This window comes from Pieris napi, chromosome 17 (assembly GCF_905475465.1).
Source record: "Pieris napi chromosome 17, ilPieNapi1.2, whole genome shotgun sequence".
Lineage (NCBI taxonomy): Eukaryota > Metazoa > Arthropoda > Insecta > Lepidoptera > Pieridae > Pieris > Pieris napi.
The window spans coordinates 7,120,916-7,142,290 of record NC_062250.1 but is presented as its reverse complement, the minus strand read 5'-3'; the positions used below and the strand labels follow the sequence as shown (position 1 = coordinate 7,142,290).

Below are 21,375 nucleotides of genomic sequence, written 5' to 3'. Positions count from 1 at the left end.
GAGACAGAGGCATTATCACGTGAAAAGTGTGTTCATTGAGCATTTCTTGTACGTCAGTCGATGTTGTTACTATTAAGATCAAGCAATACCTTCCAAAAATAAATAAATTTTTCTTTAATAGATTTCGGTACAAGAAACGAGCCGATTATATGCAAATTAGCAGGAACATTTCCTCACACACAACTACCAACTATGAATAAATTTCGCATTTGAATCTATTAAAGAGTTACTTGCGTAAAACAAAAGGTAGTTTATATAAAAGTATGATTCAGAAACGGGACTTAGCGTGAACAATGTCTCCCGTATGTTAAAATCTTATACATTTTTGAGGCACCGGAGTCAAGACTTAGTTTTTGAATCTTACTCTAAAGTCATATCGGTTTCAATCATGATCGCTAACTCACCAGTGAGATGGCCTTCAACGGCAAAGTGATCGAAGTTAAGCAGCAGACGTCTTCCAGGCTTAGCCGTTATGAACCAGTTGCAGACCCTCGATGCTGCTCCTCTTGCTGGTGCTTCATAAGGGAGAGGGTAACGAGGTGATGATACTACACCCCAAGGAGAGCCGGATACGTTACCGCCGCAGTCTCCGAATATCGATTTAGCGGGCTGTAAGATTTCTTTTTAATAAAAGAATTTAAAAAACTCACCTATTTACTCATTTACTTTTAAAAATGAGGTAGGTTGTTAAATTCAAAATTTTCATTGAAATTTGAATACCTACTAAGTATATATTTTTCAAATCCAAGCTACCCAAAACTAAAACCTAAAGGCATAAATAATAAACTAAGAAAAAAACATTTTGTAATTTGTATTTTATTCAGAATAAGGTTCGCTTTAAGGTTTTCGTCGTTTTTTGGTTGCAATGGTGGGTGGAAAGGTAGCTCGGTTTTCTCAAACTCTCAAAGAACTTTAAGGAAATTTATATAATTTTTCATCATTAAAAATCTTAGTAAATTGTGACAAATTGTATATTACATTATCCAACAAAAAGTTTCTAGTTTACCTCACCTCAAAAACATATCTTGCTTTAAAACCAGATGCAACAGCCTCCGAGTCAGTATGCAATGCAATTAGGAGCCCCAGAGCTCCCCTTGGGGATTGCAGAGGTCCCGGCGTGGCAAGACCGCACCATCGCCCTAAAGGCACTCTTGTACCTTCCCTTCCCGTCCACCAGGCTTCTACCCAATCTTCGCTGCAAGTTGCTCCCCTAAAAAGAGAATTTTTTTATTTAATTGTATACAAAGACTATCTTTAACGTATTTATTGTAAATGGTATAACACTTGTGTTTCTATTTCTATTTTTTTGTATGCTTATTGCTTTATTATGAAGTCATTTTAATTTATTAATTGTATTGCACGCCTCGCAGTGCTCTACTCTCGACATGTCAAAAAACCCAGTCTTTCGAAATTTGAATGACTTTTTTCTCACTAATATGACACTTACAGGATAATATGAGTGCACTAAAATCGAGTTAAATAATCTATCAAGCACATATGGTATTTTTTATGAACAATAATTTTGTTTAACATAGTAAATAATAACATTAAAATCAATCATTCTTGGACGTCCGTCAGTCTGTATTTATGGATCCAGGTATGCGGCAGAGAAATTGGTCGAAGAAGTTATCGTACCAGAATACTTTTTTTTCTTATTATATAAAGTTATACCCTGGGCTTATTCCTAGTTAATATTAGCGTTCTAAGTACTGTCGTTTAATTATAATTTGTAAAAAACTAAAATACGACTGTGTATTTGTATATCTATATATACATTTATTTTAGTATATTTTTTTTCCTGATCTTAGAGTTATGGCGCCACTATATATATTTTTATTATATTAAGTAAGTAGTAAGAAGTAAAAAAAAATAAATTTGAATGACCGCTATGAGGCGTGCGCTTTTGGATTTTCCAAACTATTGTACTATCTTTACTTGACATGAAACAATTAAGTCATATCTTGGGAGCTACGAACAAATTAGTCTGACATAAAAATCACGAAACTTAAATGAGGTCTAGTACAGGCATTTTCTACTTTCATACTGATTAGGATTCTTTTAAACTTACCCATATAACCCAGCAGTGGCATTCCAAGCATCAGCTCTAACTTTAAAGTGATCGAAGACAACAGTCACTTGTTCGTTTGGTGTTGCGACGAGCGTATACGTGCAATTGGTGTAAGAGGGATAGTTAGATGGATAACGTGGGGAATTAAACTCTCCTCTCTTTTTAGCTTCCGAACGATATGTAAACGCGCACAATCCACCTGGCGCTGCGGTGCCCGGGACACGGTATTCTAAACAGATTAATTATTTGAAAATATAAATGAAATACAACTTACATTTAATTTATTACTAGCTGACCTGGCTAACTTCGTTCCGCCCTACAACCTTATATTGTATCGTTGTTACTTTAATTTAACTTATTTTAGGATTTCATTAATGTTAAGTATTACATTAATACAACTTTTTTGCAAATATAGAAATGTTTTATTGCTTGCCATTGCGAAAGAAGAATGGCAGTTTTACACATTAGGCATCTTCTCTCTAGCGTCAATATGGCGATACTGCATGTTAAGCACTTTCTGATATCCAACATCTTTTGATCAGGATCAAAGCATGGTTATGCATCTCCTCATTCACCTCAAGATCGGAATTTCTTGAACTGACACGAATTCGACGTAAAATGATGCGTAGTTTTGTCAACAGATGGCACCATATGGTTTTTGCATTCGTAAAATTAATTAATTTATTTGTTGTTATTCGATAACTTATCCGATATTTTATTGCTTATTCTGCTATTCGGGACGGAAACAAATCCAACAAATCAAAAACCATGGCAATCGGTCCAGCCGTTCTCGAGTTATAAGTGTTGTAACAAACACAACTTTCTTTTATATATATAGATTTAGAAAACATCAGTGGAAGAAAATACGATGTACATCGGATGACATATCCGAAATTAAATTAGCTAATGTTTCATACTTTACATTACATGTAAGATTTTACCAGCCATCTCTCCATACCAATCCGAAATAATAATTAGGTATTCCGGGGTCAACGAAAATATTAATTAAATACAACTTACATATAATTTCTTATTAGAAAACGTCAGTGGAAGAAAATACGATGTACATTGGATGACATATCAGAAATTAAATTAGTTAATGTTTCATACTTTACATTACATGTAAGTATATCAGCCATCTCTCCATACCAATCCAAAATAATAATTAGGTATTCCGGGTTCAACGGTATGTGCGGTACAACAACCATTAAGTTACGGAAGTAATATTTACCCGTTTCAAAGGTATATTTGGCCTTAAAGCCACGGCCCTGCAGCTCTCCAGAGCTAAAGACCAGGACCAGCCGAGGGCCATCAGAAAGGAGCGGAGGTGGAAAGGAAGGTATTATGTCCCCATCTCCACATAGCTCTGCATCGTGCTTGTCATAGGAATCAGTTGCTTCCTGGCCTCGAAGGTAAACCTTCAGATATCCATCAGAGCAAGTGCTAAAAGGAATGGTAAAATAATTTATTACACATTTTATTCATAAAGCATTATAACACATTAACCAAAACCCTAGACTAGAAGTTAACCAACACATTTATTAACACATAAATTTATTTTAAATGTGTTGCGCAATAACGAGAAAACAAAATGTCTGTGCTTGAATACTATTTAAATAGTTTCTTCTTTGTGTAAACAAAGTAACGCCGTCCTCTAAAACCATACAATTCACGACAACAATAATTCAAAAATAATTTAGACGTCAAACAATAGTTTACACTAGATTTTTGAAGTAAATTACTTACTCGGGGTTTGAGATGTTTTTAGGTATAGAAAAGTTCTGAAATTCCAACCGCACTCGCTCGAGATTCTGTGAGTCTTGCATACCATATATAAAATATCTGAAAATTTTGTATCATTATTAATTCTGTCTGTTTGAGATAAGCATTGGCGTAACTATACCATCTGGGGCCCGTGGCAAATTCTTTTGATGGGAATATCAATAAAAATCGTCGCATTTAATTTTAATATCTAAACTTCGAGACTATCAGCGTACTCAATTACACGTTGTATATGTCCCACTAATAGCCATAGGCCTCCTCTCTTATGGCCGATTTACATTATCTTAGTGTTTAGGAGAGTGCTTTAGTACAACTTGAAAGGCAAGTTCTTTAGCGTAGCGTTTACTAAAGCAAGTAGCGTTTACATGTTTCAATTAAAGTACTATCCTAAAGCACTCTCCTAAAAACTAAGATAATGTAAATCGGCCTTTAGGCGAGAGGGAATGGTCTGTAGTCCCCACACTAGCCCAATGCGTATTGGAGACTTCGTATTCATCCATAGAAAATAATATCCATGGCATTTTGCCAGACCTGCCACCCTATTGTTACGCCACTGACAAGTGGGTTTACGGAAAATTTAAATACTAAAATAACTTAGTATCAAATAGTAATATACTAGTATTATAAAATTCCTTACCTACAAACAACTTTTTGTATATAAGGGAATGGATAATTTGGATGGTACACAAATCCAGACGATTCCTTTTTACTAAGAATTTTTTGATCACACTCCGAGCCCCTAATGTGCTCAGCGTCGTGTTTACTTATAAAATCTGAAATTCAAGAAAATTTATTACATTACATAAGTTAAGGTTTTACTTATTATAATAATTATTCTATTGAATCGGTACTTCTTTTACTATTGAACTAATTTTGTTATCCATAGTTCAAAAACAAATTGTCATCAAAATCGTCCAGCTGGGAGAAGATAGGATGTCAGTAGGATGTGTTAAGGAATAATTTGAATAGGACATTCAGAAGAAAAAAAGACCCAGTGGTGCTCTAACCCTTTTAGGTCTGAGCTTCAAATTTCTGAATCTATTCCGTGATTCTAATAGGAAATAGGTAATCGGCCTTACCCGTGCCTGACACACACCGTCAACCTTTCGGGTCCAAGGCACGCTAGATTCCTCACGATGTTTTCCTTCGCCGTATGAGCGAGTGTTAAATGCGCATATAGGTAGGTACACTGATAGTCCATTGGTGCCGGGTCAGAGTCACGCACTGAAGCCACTAGGCCAATACTGCTAATAACGCTTAGATGAGGTTCTTATACATACATAGTTTATCTCATATTACAGTTTATTTTTAATATTTCAAGAATATTAAGTAAACAATATTACAGTCCATGTAATATTTCGACGACTCTTATCTGCCGATATTTGTTATGATACGTTACCTAATTTAACAAAACTTTCGGAAAACTCAAAGATGCCCTTAAACCCGCGGTTCTGTGTGTTGGCTGCTCGTGGGAGCGTAAAGAAAGTGACCAGGAGACGTTCGTCGCTGGAGTACAGCACCAGGTTGCGTTGCTGGCCGCAATAAGTGCCTATGATTGCTGATGTGTTGTCGGGACCGTCGTATACGCGCACCCAATCGAATGGGCAGCTATAAGGTAAATTTAAAGCAATTTTAAAACAGTTGTATATATGTAGGCGTCAAGATAGTTTGTGTACCTAAATTGATATTTTAATTCGAAATAAAATTGTTATTGAGTTTTGCTGTATTTGGTTTTATTCTCAATCTTTCTTAAAAAATCGCGAAATAAGTTACATATACATATAATTAATAAATGTAATCATAATCCAACTGTAAATGAATAAAGTGTTTATCGCCATTGTTTACTCACTCTGAGAAAATATAAAGATGTCGATAATATCGGATAAAAAAAATGTGCATAAACTGCGAACCCACCTTAGGAAAGCACTACATAAGATGCACCATAGTCTTTGGCATAAACAAATAATTCTTCAACTCACTGTGGCCCGCCGAAAAACAGATCGAAGTCTCGAAACTCGAGCCGTATTCGCTGTCCCGGTTGTCCGACGAACTGGTAGTTGCATGTGATGTCCTTCGGGTATATCCCGGGATAAGTGGGAGACACCAGCAGCCCCGTTTTGCGTTTGCCCACGTCGATCACGTACGAGCACAACGTGTTCGGTATGGGCGTTCCCACTTCGAATTCCGCTGGAACAAACAAAATGTAGAAAACGTTAATTAATCATATAATTAATCCTATGTTCATGAACACAAAAGTTATTTTTAATTATTATAATTCAATATTTTAAACGTATATATCTGTACGTCTCAATTACATTAATTTTTTACTTATATTAACATTAATAATAACGTAAAATTAGAACGTAACCGAGAGAACGGGTATATTTTAATGTGTGTTAACCATATTGAGCGGGATAAAAGATGGGCACTAGAAATAACGAAATGGACTGGACCTACTGGAAAGAGATGTATAGGACGACAAAGGAAAAGATGGACAGATGACATTGTAGAACTAGCGGGGGAAAACTGGATGAATGTTGCTCAAAACAAAGAGAAATGGAAAAATATGGAGGAGGCGTTTACCCTAAAAGGGGCCTTACAAAAACTAGACATAAAAAGTTAAAAATAAAACTAACTTAAATTTTGTTTAAAACTTACTAACTTAACTAATACTAATATTAAGGAATATAAACTAACCAATTGTTGTATGGATTAAATAAAGCTTTAATAATAATAATAACCATATTGAAGAAGATATGGTAATGTAGATTAATATCACAATGAAATACTTATAAATTATCTTTTATATATGGACTTACTTGCGTTGATGAACCGATAGCTCCCGTGAAACAGAGTAGATGGCGTGTATGTATGGTCGGTGAAGAATGCGAGAGCGACGGCGCGGTGAAGTGACACCCGGCGTCGCGGAGGAATAGGGCCGCAGTAACGTCCTCCGAAGGCCGAGTTGACGAGCTCGCCGGTCTCCAAAGAGGACATCTCTGAGTATATGTCCATGTACTCGTGCATGCATCTGGAATATATCAAATATAACATTTGGGTTAAGTGATGGCCACTAGTAATTTAAATGTATAAAAAGTTACAATGATAAATGTGCTAACCGATTTTGACGGAAGATACTCTCGACCAATCAAAATACGGAATCTGTTTAATAAACACAATCTCACACTCAACATCGCGTCAGTACCTAGTATAGAAGATTATAAGTAGTAGAATTACGAAATAGAAATGTTAAATCAATAAACAAATAAATACCTTCCTTAAAATATTTACTGTCTATAAAGTATCAAAAACCCGAAATTTTCATAAAACAATATCTCAATTGCATATTTTGAACGATTTGGTAAACGATAATGGGTGGTTTAAATTCGATGATTGAATAACTGAAACAAAACCGTTGAAATAAAGTGAATATTTCTGAATTAATCAATCAAATTGTAACTGGGTTAAGTTCCCAAAAATAGTGCGCTCCAATTCCTCTCTATAGCCTTCGAGAAGTATATTTATCCCATTCTATTAGGGAAGTAATGAAAGAGAAAACTTACGCTGGTAATTCTCCGAACGCCGCTCCACTGTAAGCAAACAAATTTATTATATTCATAATGATGTCGCAAAAACTTTTCAAGTGTATTATGATGGGATTTACATAAAAGTGATATAAAATGTGCATTTTTAAGATTAATACGCGATATATCTGTTTTATAGCCATATAAAAAAATTATAAAAAATAGTCAGTCGCTACAACCTCTCTAGGTCTGGGCCTCAGATTACTGAATCTGTTTCATGATCATTTTTAAATCTAATAGGCAAGAAGGTGATCAGCCTCCTGTGCCTGACACACGCCGTCGACTTTTTGGGTCTAAGACATGTCGGTTTCCTCACGATGTTTTCCTTCACCGATCTATGTTAAATGCGCACATAGAAAGAAAGTCCATTGGTGCACAGCCGGGGATCGAACCTACGACCTCAGGGATGAGATTCACACGCTGTAGCCACTAGGCCATGCCTGCTCCTATATATTATAGGCATATAAAAATAGCAAAAATATTGACACAAAATTTTCTAAGTGATTTTTTTTCCTTCCGTTGTGTTATTTTTATATGTTATATAAACAATTGAGCTATGACTTTATCACGACTGGAATGTATTTTTAATAAAAGTATTGAAACATACTCTGGCGGCTTCCCTCTCAGGTCGAATGTCCAAAACTCCACGAGCACTCGCTGTCCTGGTGCTGCTAGAAATGTGTAGAGGCACTGCCGACTCTGGTTGTATGGATTGTGGAGTTCTGGAGCTGTGAATGTCCCGTTGCTGGCGCCCCCGCGGCTCACGAAGGTCCGATCGCACTCTGAAACAGAATAGAACCAAAAATAATGTAAATCAGTGTTTTATTAAAATGTTATTTAAGAAAATAATGAGCCCTTTACCAATTCTGATAAAATATAATTGATTGTATTTATCAAAGTTAACATCGAAATCCATATGAATAATGGGTTACGGAGTTTTCCAATGTAATGTAAAATGTTCTCTTAAATGCCCAATAAAGCCGGTATTGGATAATCAAGAAAAATCAAGTTATCTTTGACCGATCTCCCCAACCTTTTTCCTTTCAATAAAACTTTCTAAGGCTTGAAAAGATCCTTCAAGATTATGGAAACCTTGTTAGAGCCATTAGTCTATTATGATAGCTTTTCTTAATCTCCATTCTTTTGATATCTAACTCATTAGCATTTTAATTATGCTGGAAATGAATCGTAAGGTTTCACAATGGTTAATTAAAATCTAAAGGGGTATATTATATGACAGAGAAATTTTACTGACGCTAAATCAAATGCAATCGAATAATTCAACGGACAATACGACAAACTGAATCCGTAAGATAAATAACACGTATTATAAAATATACCTACATATATATTTTTAAAGAACACGGGTCGAACGGGCAGGAGGCTTATCTGATGTTAAGTTATACCATCGGCGCCCATGGACACTGTTAATGCCATAGAACTTTGCCGGCTTGATAAGAATTGGTACGCTCTTTTTTTGAAGGATCCTAAGTATTGATTCGGAATTACCTCGACAGGCAGTTGCTTCCACATAGCGGTGGGGTGCTTGAAATTATATTTTATCTACACTGTACAATGTACAGTGTACATAGATATTAAAATTATTAAAAAAAATAAGCGTTTACATGTTTTTAATTTAAATTCAGCCAGCGAGAGATCTCCAAAACGTCGAATTAATTCTATATTAAGTACGCACGTAATTGATAACTTATTGGTTAGCCCCTGTCCCTTACAAAAAAATTCCCATTTTTAATTAAATAAGTATGTGCTCCACTGAACGGTTTAACTGTCCAACGTTTCAACCCATACACGTATTACAATAAGAGGAGAGAGAAAAGCGAAAACTGGGTACCGACAATGAACATTTAATACAGACATTGCAGACTTCATATGCGGATTTAAAATTATACCTACCCGTCTGTAAGGGATTATTGCTGATTATTAAGTAACACTATTTAGATCTTGCATTACAGAAATTGTTATAATTCTATGGTCAGTCACAGTTCAACCCCAAACGCGATAGTTATTCAATAAATTTTCAGTTCTATAAAATTCGGGTTCTCGTATAACAATACCAAATACACAGCAGAATATATGAGCTAAGTATGAGGTAAGTTATATATTAGAAATGGTTATTATTATTATTTTATAGTATATGGATGTCAAATAACGCGAGTCATCTACAGCCTCAATACAATGGGAGTAACATTAGATGTTAATCAGTTTTTTTTAAGAGAAAAAACTATGTATCAGGCATTATTACCGATGTTGTTTAGCACAGCATGGATAAGTTTTTTGATCACTTTGCTAGCAAATACAAACCAAATCTGGTTAGGTTAGGCTAAGTAACTCAGTTGCTGCTTTGACTCCGAACTCAATTCATTTAATCACAACCTACTTGCGAAGCGCTTTCACTGCCTTATACTTCCACCGTTATATATCCACTAGCTGATCCGGCAAACGTCGTTTTGCCATGTATATAATTTATAATAAAAAATAGGGGTTGATCGTAGAGGGGTGAAAATTAGGGATTGTATGTATTTTCAATGCTATATCATAAAAAAATAAAGAATAATTTTTTATCTAAAATTGAAAAAAAAAATTTAGGGGTGGTCTTTAACATTTAGGGGGATGAAAAATAGAGGTTGTCCGATTCTCAGACATACCCAATATGCACACAAAATTTCATGAGGATTGGTCAAGCCGTTTCCGAGGAGTTTAACCACAAACACCGCGACACGAGAATTTTATATATTAGATATATTATATTCATTATCGTATACCAACTTAATATAATTAAGTATTCGTTGGATAAAGCTTGGAAAAGCATTCAACCCATACACTTAACAAAACTGTTCTAGATTACACGAACGTAAAAAATGTATACAGCGGCGTGACCACAAACCCCTACAAATATCCCTACTTTTCATATTGCATTTAAGACGATTCATTGAAATATTTATTTCAATTGCGGTAGAATTTTTTAAACGCGACTCTCTCGACTGTTTCGAAATGAAAACGGGTATAATACTTCAACTTCAATGCGGAAATTCCGTTCCACTCGGCTGTTGTGAATGGAATATCTACATAAGTTAGGAAATTCAAACATTTACTTTACTATGTATCGCAAACTTTAGTGTGTTTTACGCTTGCATATTTACGTCCTAGCCGGCTGAGGTATCCTCTGCTGCTGCCTGAATCTTCACTAGACTATATGTGGTGGTGGAAAGCAAAGAAACTGGATCGATAGCAGACCCACTTATCACCAACTCTTAGTATCTCCAAAACCTTCTTATGAACAATTCTGCCTAGCCATCCTCGTCTTCCAGTATCAATTTAAAACGTGCCTTTCCTTGTAATTTTTTCTGATGTTACAAAATATATAACCAATATAAACCAATTTTAAGCTGACATACAAGAGTATAAAGTTTATTTTTCGAACTTAGAGAGGCAAATCTATCTAAAAATATTTGAAATTTTTCTAGTGAATTTATGTATTTCATATACACAATATATATGTGAACACAAAATGTAAATCCCACTGTGATTAGACTGATATTTATTATGCAGACGTCAAACTACAAAAATAGGTCTCAGTAGCTCTTTTGTTTACAGGTCGCTTACTTTGTGAGAATGAGAAAAAATGCCTCAGTGCAGACAAAATGTAGATGCTTTGAGCCTTTGTGTTGTAACCGACACATACCAAACTGTGAAAGGTATAAGCGATTTTATTTTTTGTTTCTTTTCTCGAAACTCTTATTCATTAAAACCTATATTCTGATTTTACAATTTGTAAAAAGTATATATATAGATGATAATATCTAAGTTAACTTGGCTATTCTGTTGCCATATGATGTTTAAAAACAAATAAAATTCAGTAATCGTTATTACATAAACTGTCGAGTTTTGTAAAAATATTTGTTAAAGTTTTCTTAAACTTTATAATGTTTTATCTTGAGGTACCTTCACCGGTTGTTAATTTGCAATTCTAAATAATGATATGTTTTTACGTTGTCTTTAATGTCTTATTCTACTAAAAAGCAGTACTGTTTTCTATTATTATTTTTATTCTTATTATTACGCAAAAAATATTACATCATAGCCGACAGCTTTAATTTTTCCGTCCGTTACCTCGCCATTATAACTTTTCCGTCCGACCACAAGCAGATTAAGCGTTCATTACTAGGGATTTATGCAATAAGTATATTTTTTCCAAAAAAATCGTAGTACTTATTGCTTCATACTAAAGGTCTCTGAACTTGTACATGTATCAGTAACATGTATTGTATACATTTAACCGATCTTAAAGTTCTATCAGTTTCAAACTAACCAAGCACTTTTTTTCAATCTAACGGCCTTCCCCGGCTTCCATTGACTCGATTGTTTTTAAGATTTTAGAACTAAACATAGTCTTGGTTATTCAGGAATAATGTAGCATTCTAGTGGTGAAAGAATTTTAGAAATTAATATAGTAGCTATTCGAGTATTTATTATGAAACTTTTATAAGAATGTTTTATATATTCATAAATAATTTAAATAAAGTTTCCGGACAGTGACAAAGTACGTAACTAGAGCGGCTTCATTAAGTTGGTAAAACTTTGAATCTCCATCATTAAAGGCCATTTATTAATTTACATTACGGAAACATGTCGCTTATTAGTTTATAATTAAATTTATTGGGGTGTATTTTAAAATACCCATATAATATTAAATTAAAATATCAGTCTGTTTCGTTCGGAATTATAAAAGTAATTATTATTTAATGTATATTTTAACTAAATGTCCAATATGATGTTAAAAAGGTAAGTAACAAATCAGACCTAGGACAAATAACATTATTACATATGTTACAATCTATGGACATTTAGAAGTAGGTGCTATGTTACCGATTGGTTAGTTAAAACATAATACATAACAGGATTTACATTTTCTAACCATGAAATAAATTATTCATAATAAGATCGTCTTAAAAGGCCAGCAACTAACTCGCGAAACCTCTGGCACTGAGAGTGTCCATGGGTGTCCATGGCGGTATCACTTAAAATCAGGTGAGCCTCCTGCCTGTTTGCGCCCTGTTCTATAAAAAAAAAGATGGCGATCTATTTCAATTATCCTGTATCTCACATTTTTCAAAAATTTGTTCGGAAAAGAGGTGCTCATACATTGATTAACACAAACAACAATAGTTTTATAGCTATTATATTTGTAATATCGTTTCTTTATTTCTAAGCACCGAGTTTCATGTATTGTTTAAAATATTTGGCTCCTATATATCCCATATGTAGGATCTATTAAATAAAGCTCTGATACTACTATTAAATCAACCTTATAAATGCGCACGTACTTGGAAAATTAGTAGGCGTTGGGTCGGCTAGCAAGGCCTCAGCGGTAGACTCCGTAGCCTCCCCAGCGTGCACTGCACAGAAATAATCATATTAAAATTTAACCCCAGTATAGTCGATAATAAGCGAATATTGACATAGAAGTAATCTTAATAAATTTTAAGGTTTGAAGACGTTAAAATGTGTAGGAATTAGGTTTAATGATTTGATATCGTATCGATAAAAAATCTATATCTTTAAATAGCCTTGATATCGTATGTATTTTATATTATATTGGAGGTATAAAATAATTAGCTTTAAATTTTATAACGCCAAGAAAATTACAATTTCCAGATTAGGGACTGTCTAAGAAGAAGTGTGATTAAATAATTATTACTTCGATTGACATAACTTTTATTCATTTAAATAAAACACTATTTTGACCGGATTGAAGCTATGTATTATTTTAAAGTCACCGTGACCACGCACGCGGTAAAGCACGCGAAACGTCGGATAAATTTAAAATTATGTTAAATAGTTGTAAATTTATAATAATACATAACTTCAATCCGGTCAAAATAGTGTTTTATTTAAATAATTATCACTTCTCTGAAAATATATATAAACTATAAAGTAACTTAATATTTTTACATTACAAAATAATTTATATCTGTCGAATAACGGTCCCATTAGCGGCCTTCACACGTGCAGTTCGGAATGGCATTTCTGGAACTGCGCACCAATCTGCAGATAAATCTGTGCAGACTAGACCGCGCGCTGATCTGTGCTTCTACTTTACGCTTCAATTGTAATAACAGTTTGAACTGCGGTTCAAGCTGTCTATTTCGCTTTCCTGCAGATAAAACTGTACGTATAAATGCTTTTCGAGAGTTTAGATCGCAGTATGGAATGGCGCGTGGAATGTCGACCAGTTTTAAAAGTTTTCTTTCAGTTTTAACCGGTACAGTAGAAATGGATACACGTCTAGTGATCGCGTTAGTGGTTGGTTTTGGTTTGGTTTTAATAATCTAAAAAGGAGACGTGTATGGGATTAAGAAATATAGACGAAAATTTGGACATTTACCCATAAAAGAAATACGAGAAAACTATCCTGAAGATTTTAAAAATTACCTAAGGATGGACGGCGATAATTTTGATTGCTTATTGGAACTTATCCGTCACAGAATTACTAAGCAAGATACAGTTATGAGAAAATGCATAACACCAAAAGAACGTCTTTCCGCAACATTAAGATATCTGGCAAATTACGGTTTGTATAAGCCGACTTATTTTTAACTTGCCATAAACATGGATGTTCCCGATATTTATAAAACCTGTCACTGCTTCCACGCTCCAAACTGCCATTTTGAAATAATTGTCATCCACACGAGGTACCCGCATAAAACTGTACAAACGTTCGTACACACCAATGTGCCGCATCGAACTGTCAAACCACCACGCGCTTGTCGCGTCTACACGGACGGATTGGACGGCAGATCAGATTGGCGCGGGCTGTTTCCTACGGTTCGAACTGTACGTGTGAAGGCCGCTATTGAATACTTCTGCACAACGTTTCTAGTATGGCATAATTCAAATTTCTCAAATATCTATATAGCCTTCAAAATTCTTGGCTATTAATTAAAATATCACGCCATATTCCCCGGTAAGTTCCAGTCAAAGTTTGAGAACGAAACTTCAACCTGCATTTAATATATTTCATGTTAACAAGGCTGGTGTAATGATCTTGCATAAAATTAAAGCTTTAAAGTATTTTTATAAATACTTTAATTATTTATCGTTGTCGTTTGTTTTATTTCAAATTAACTTGCTTATACAGTGAAGAAAACTCCGCACTAACACTAAGACCAAAAAAAAATAGACGGTATCTCGGCTCGGTCAGAGAAGCTTATTAATTGCTACTATGGAGAAATTATCTTAAGGATACAGAGATCTAAGAGTTCTAGTGCCACTAGTTTTTAATAAGTACCTGATACTTGTTAAGTGTTTCTTTTTTTGAGTGACGAATTTATCATAATTTATAACTCAGCGGGTGACTCAATGCATTTAATTTAGAAATATTATTTGTTTCTTGCCAAAAGGCTATTCACCTGTAATTATTGAAACTGTATCTTTTGCGTAACTTTAACACTGACAGGTTGGATTTTACTAGACATTCCTAAATAATTAAAAATAATACTTTTTTCACTTTGAAGTTTCAATAAACCGTCTTTCGTTTTTAAACAATGTTTGCTGTTAAATTAAAAGTTCTTTCTACTGTGCAAATATTGATGCTACGGTCCAAGCAAATATGTATAAAACCGAATCTACAGATTACTTAAATTTAACAATGATAACGGATTAAATTTTAACATTATTCAAAATATAGTTAATAAAAAACGCCCGAATAATTGATTAATACATGGAAAAGTGGAAATGTTTTTATGTAATATTTTTTGAATACAAATTATTTTTCCAAAAAATATTAGATCGTTTTATTTGTTTCTTGCTCTATTCCTCACTAACATAAATATTCTTTAAGATTATTGTAATGATAAACATAATAGATTATATTATGTATTATAAACAATTTAATATAATCTCGACGCTAGTCGTTAGACTCCCGCAAATTTCTGTCTCGCTTAAGTATTTATGAGGGGTGATCCAAAAGTAATGATAATCGGTTATTTGTAGAGCATATAAAAATATGAAAAAAATTATTTTAGCTTCCTCATATATCCACTAGTTCAGCATAACAAAATCATATAAATAGGCCACGATTTCCGGGAGGTACGTTCATTTGAATACGAACAGACGGAAAGTAAACATCAAAATGGAGAAAAACGAAATCAGAGCTGTCATAAAGTACATCTTTTTGAAAAAAAACGTCTACCAAAGACATACACAGTGACCTAGTGGAAACATTGGGGGACTTCACTCCTCCATATTCCACAGTTGCGAGCTAGGCAAAGGAGTTCAAGCTGGGTAGAACATCCACAGAAGATGAACATCGGGAGGGACGCCCATCCACGTCCCTCAATGCGGAAAACGTTACAAAAGTCGAAGATGTCGTATTGGCAGATCGAAGAGTGACCATAAGGCATGTAGCTGAGATCACAGGGATCTCATATGGCAGTGTTCAAAGAATCCTTGCAAACGAGCTGCATATGAAAAAGGTCTGTGCGCGTTGGGTGCCGAGAATGTTAACCGACGAGCAAAAGAAAAATCGAGTAGACATTTCGAGAGCGAATTTCAGGAAATTTTTTTGTTTCGTTTCGTGACCATGGATGAGACCTGGATCTATCATTTTGATCCGAAAACTAAACAACAGTCAAGGACTTGGAAACGAGCCTCTTCCCGACGCCGAAGAAATTCAAGGCGTGAAGTTCGACAGGAAAGGTTATGGCGTCCGTTTTTTGGGACGCCGAAGGAATTATAATGGTGGAATACTTGGAAAAAGGAGCCACTATTACAGGCTCTTATTACGCAGACCTAATAAGAAGATTGCGGGAGGCCATCAAACAAAAAACACGAGGCAAACTCAGAGCTGGAGTGTTGTTTCACCAAGACAACGCACCGTCTCACAAAGCCGCCGTTGCGATGGCTGCCATTCAAAAAACGGGATTCGAATTGCTCGAACAGCCCTATTCGCCAGACCTGGATCCCAGTGTCTTTTACCTCTTTACGACGATAGCGAGGTGATGACTGCTGTAGAGGTGTTTTTCGAGGGTAAAGACAAATAATTTTTTTTCAAAGGGAATTATGGGTTTAGAAAAAAGATGGACTAAATGTATTGACTTGCTAGGAGACTATGTAGAGAAATAATTTTTTTTTTTACTTAAAATATCCTTATTTCATATTGATTATCATTACTTTTGGATCACCCCTCGTACGTATTATTTAAGTACCATCATGACCAAAAATGAACCAAAACGGCCTCTGTCGACATTGAATTTTCTCATTTATTTAGAAGTACTATTAAAGTAAGTTACGTAGGATCTACAGGAAATCAGCTAAAAATAAGCATTCTAAATATTATAGAGAATCTAAATTTAATAATAAAGTTCTGAGTCTGCAACTGTCTCGAGAAAGTAGGTTATAGCTTAGACACTTGAGTGCGATATAGCGGTTAAATGATATGTGAACTATTTCTAAACGGTTGAAGCATCGTCTCGTCTCTCATCGTCAATTATTAAATAACTATTAATCTTACTTATAGTTGAAATGAGCTCTGGATTCTTTTCACGAAAAAAGCTTTCATTTCTCTTGAATTCTCTCGGGTGTTTTGCAATATTGCAGTTTCTTTGTACCGAGGTATTATAATGCCCATCGAAGTTCTCGTTTTATTTCTTGAATAGGAGCTTCGGTGTGTATTTTTATTTTTGTTACGTTTAATAGCATGAACAATGTTATTATTTAATATGTTATTATGAAATATATACAAATGTCTTCATACGGTTACTTTAAAAGAGACATTCTAATAAACATTCATTACAACAGTAATGTATATTTTTTTAAATTCCATCCCTGGGGATGATAATTAAAGAAAAATCTTGTGTGTGTGTCCCGTAGTGAGTTCTTTATAAAAAAAACTGAGGCACGCGTAACATTTATATTTTAATATTAATTACACCTAATTGATGAATATAAGCACGACAACAATAATTTTACATAGTAAATGATATGGACTTTTACCTAATTCCATGCATACTAAGAACCTAATAAATAATTTTATCTACAAAGTAACTTTTTAAGAAGGATGTGATTGAGTCTTGTATGTTCAAGCGTCAAATCGAATCAGTACAACATGGCTGGCGGAAGTGCCGCCATCTTGATTGTGCACAGGATATTGGTGCGCACGTGTGATTGAACTCGTGTCGCCTCCGTTTGTTTATCAATATCGGCTATCTTCATGTAATGAGGCTGTTAATGTGTAATTAATTTACTTACATTTACGTTTTACATATTCTGTACCCATGGTAATATTTAACTTATGAAGACCATCAAATGACGACCACATGACCTAAATATTATAATTTTATTTAAAATATTGTTTAATGTATTAACTATTGTGCATACCAGAATCTTACTTTTATGTATACTTTTACGCCCTAATCTTCCAAGAGTTCTTACTTACACTGTTAATTTTTACTATTATTACTTTTTCTACTATTATTACTGTTATTACATTATTTTTCTTTTTTTGCGTCTGAGGCGCAAACTAACGGTTTTGCTCTCTGGCAGAATGACCAGCGCTGTGGAACTGCTTCACAGCATATATATATATTTTTTGCTTTTCTTCAAAAAAAGAATCTTGCCACGATAAGGGTTAAAATAATTACTAACACTATTAACTTAATTTAAGTCAGATTCTAACGCTATCTCATAAATAGTGAAGCTTCCTTACTGAAAATTATCTATCATCATACAATATGGAATAATAAATGACCTGTTTCAATATAATTATATTTTTATTGGTTAAGTGATGGATTGATTGCATACTTCAATAACTAAGTCAATATAAATACTAGTTCTCTCAAAGTTTTGAATTATCATTCATATTGTGTATAGCAATGTAATTGTATCCCCTCAGATACCACAAACCAATGAACAGGTGATTCGTTGGCTAACCCTCCCTTTATCGCAAAATTGATTTGCATATGAATGACCACGGTTTCAGGAACGTATTGATTACCAATTTCTACGACAACTGGTTTAGATTATTGTTCTTTTGTTTGATTCTTCGGGTTTGTCAATAAATACAATACAAACGTTTTGTGGAGGAAAAAAGGTGCTGCTTTGGTACTGACTGGCCTGAAGGCTCCACTAGCTAAAATCGAGTTGTACCTATATATTGTGATCAGAATAACTTTGTTAACCCGTTTCAAGGTATGACGTCATCGTTCTAATTTGTAGCCGAAGATTGTAGGTGCCTTTACAGTTTCATTATGTTATTTTTCTGAAATAGTGTAAAGTATATACCTTTTGCTTATGATAAAAGAGTTTTACAATAACTACAAGTTAAGGTTAACAGTTATCAGTTATCAAATTTAGTAAAGTATTCGTTTAATTTTTTTTATAGTAATCATGAAATGTTCAATGGATCTAAGAAGGAACTGGCTTCCTCAAACCAGAAGTTTTTCTGCTACGACAGAGCCCCACGTTTCGCATGCAACTAATCACGTGTAACTTGTCTATAAATAAATAAATTTTATTTTATTTATCAACGTAATTATTGTTCCAAGTTGTCTGGGTAGACATGAATATTTGTATAAATATTGATATCAGAAAAGAGACAAAGTTGGGGAGATAACCTAAAATATATTTTATATTTGCTAAAATAAATAAGACCGAAGTAGGCTGAGTAAACAATTCCCCGTTATCTCCCGAGAACACCTGATTCTATTAATTATTTCACAACCCAAATGAACGTAACCGTTCGCAAAACATATTATGCTAAAAGCTGTCAACCACTTTGTGTGTAAGTGCAACAATAATGCTGTGAAGATTTTCATCATATTTTATCATTCTTTTGTTTTGTGTTTTATGTTTATGACGCATTGTTACGCGTCATGGGGCACATATATGTATGTCCGTTTCATTTATATGTTTAAGCCTTCTGTGCCTCCCGATCCGACACAATTATCCCCGAGAAGTGAGTCCCTGACATTTAGAAGCTAAATATATTGGAATAAGTCTACAAACTTAGTTGGTTTAAAATACCCATAGTATGTTATAAACACGAAAGTTACTTGTTAAGCTGAGTCAAACTTAAGGAACGATAAACTTACCTTTTGACCCAATTTCTATGCGCATTAAGTTGTAGACAGCAGTTGTAGCAGAGTTTTATGAAATCATTTAGCTCACGGACTCATAATACATAATGTCCCTGATAAGTGTGTGGACGAGGGAAATGTGGTCCTCCAACCTAAAAGTTGAATCCTCAACTCGCAATCGTTCTCGCAATGACTGAAGCCGAGATCTTGTAGAAGTGATCACCACTTAAAAACAATTTGTTACAAATGTGTTGCCGGCCTTTAAACAGCATCGTAAAATTGTTTTCTGTAGAGCTAAACACAATACTATTGGACCTGAAAAGAGTGTGCAGAGGCTTATGCCCAGAAATTCCCATATATACCTTTTGTAATACGTACGTTACAAGGGTTATGTAGTATAGGAATGTAAACAATTGAATAAAATATGTCGGAAAACGAGTTTCCCCTTGACCGGTTTTTCAGATTATAGAAATATGTTACATTTCCCGACGTCGAGTGTTTGCGTGAAAAATGTTTTCCCGGTACGAATAATTCAGCAAACGTCGCGTTGAGTGAGTGTGAGTGTGAGAGGCTTTTCTAGTAACTGTTAACAGTAAACATCATAAGATCGCGAGTTTTCTTTCGCAATATTTTTTTACTGAATACCGTTTTTGCTACTTACATTTGACTGCGAATTCTATTAACTTAGTAAAACTAACAGATTTATATAGATACTAGCTGACCCGACCACCGTTGATTTGCCATGTATATTATTTCTAAGAAGCATTGTTTTAGTTGAATAAAAATAACTATCTGCTATAATAAAAAAATTGGGGTTGATCGTAGAGGGGTGAAAATTAAGGGTTGTATGTATTTTTGTTAGCTGTATCATAAAAACAAAAAAACAAAAATAAAATAAGGGGTGGACCACCCTTAACATTTAGGGGTTTGAAAGATTCTCTCTCAGATTTACTGAATATGCATAAAAAATTACATATGAATCGGTCGAGCCGTTTCGGAGGAGTATGGGAACGAACATTGTGACACGAGAATTTTATATATTAGAAAAACGCATATTTTTTTAATAATTTATAGCTCGAAGTTTCGAGAACATTTCAGATTGTGATCAGTGATGCCAGATCTTGGTGGCAAATATTTTTATATTAAGGTTATATTATGATTACATTGAGTTATCTAAATACCTAAAAGGTTTTATTTTTAATTACTCGCGTATACCAAAGATAAACCAGTTCACGGTAAAAGTACCTCGTTTCATACAGCCATTCAAAAGTTCATTACGCATAGAGTTATACAAATTTGTATTGCTGACTTGTTTGACCTCCTCTCGCCTCACAACCTAGTACCTCTCTCTATTCAATCGACAGCTCATGTCTGAGTGTCGTGGTCAGCAAGGAAGCATCTGGATCGGACTATCTATTTCCACCGGTTTCTGTCCAACGCCTCTCTTATGACAGTGTACAGTTTTGAGGACGACGAGTCTTTCACTTGATCGATCCATCTGGTTGGTGAACGGCCACGTGATCTTTTGCCTTCTATGTTACCAACCACGATCAGTTTCTCCAAGTTCTCATCGCCTCTGCGCATTGTATGGCCGAAATCAGATACAATTCACTGTAAGCATATGGTAGACTGGCGAGTCCATATGAGAAGTTGGGTCAGGATCGATTTATTGTTGCGTTTCGCAGTCAACGGTATTTAGAACATTCGCCGCCAGCACCACATCTCAAAGGCATCGATCCTTTGCATTTTTCGAGCCAAGATAGTCCACGTTTCTACTACATATAGGAAGATAGGGTTAGGCCCAGTAGCTAGTCCGGGTTCAATATCCGAAACAAAAATCGAACAG

General features: G+C 34.6%; 1 protein-coding gene across 4 annotated transcripts in view; it reads right to left on the bottom strand.

Annotated features, from left to right (window-relative positions):
• Positions 1-21,375, bottom strand: part of LOC125057874 (tolloid-like protein 2) — a 57,186-nt gene that overhangs the window by 3,523 nt on the left and 32,288 nt on the right. For 2 of the 4 annotated variants that reach the window (XM_047661800.1, XM_047661798.1), the window contains exons 4-15: positions 12,780-12,851; positions 8,042-8,216; positions 7,414-7,440; positions 6,670-6,881; positions 5,830-6,037; positions 5,250-5,458; positions 4,488-4,623; positions 3,815-3,910; positions 3,300-3,511; positions 2,069-2,297; positions 1,012-1,210; positions 405-609 (exon numbers count right to left, since the gene is read on the bottom strand). In XM_047661800.1, the coding sequence (XP_047517756.1) occupies positions 405-609; positions 1,012-1,210; positions 2,069-2,297; positions 3,300-3,511; positions 3,815-3,910; positions 4,488-4,623; positions 5,250-5,458; positions 5,830-6,037; positions 6,670-6,881; positions 7,414-7,440; positions 8,042-8,216; positions 12,780-12,851 (1,980 nt within the window). The remainder of the gene's footprint in view (positions 1-404; positions 610-1,011; positions 1,211-2,068; positions 2,298-3,299; positions 3,512-3,814; positions 3,911-4,487; positions 4,624-5,249; positions 5,459-5,829; positions 6,038-6,669; positions 6,882-7,413; positions 7,441-8,041; positions 8,217-12,779; positions 12,852-21,375) is intronic. The other 2 variants (XM_047661799.1, XM_047661801.1) reach the window with 1 other exon arrangement.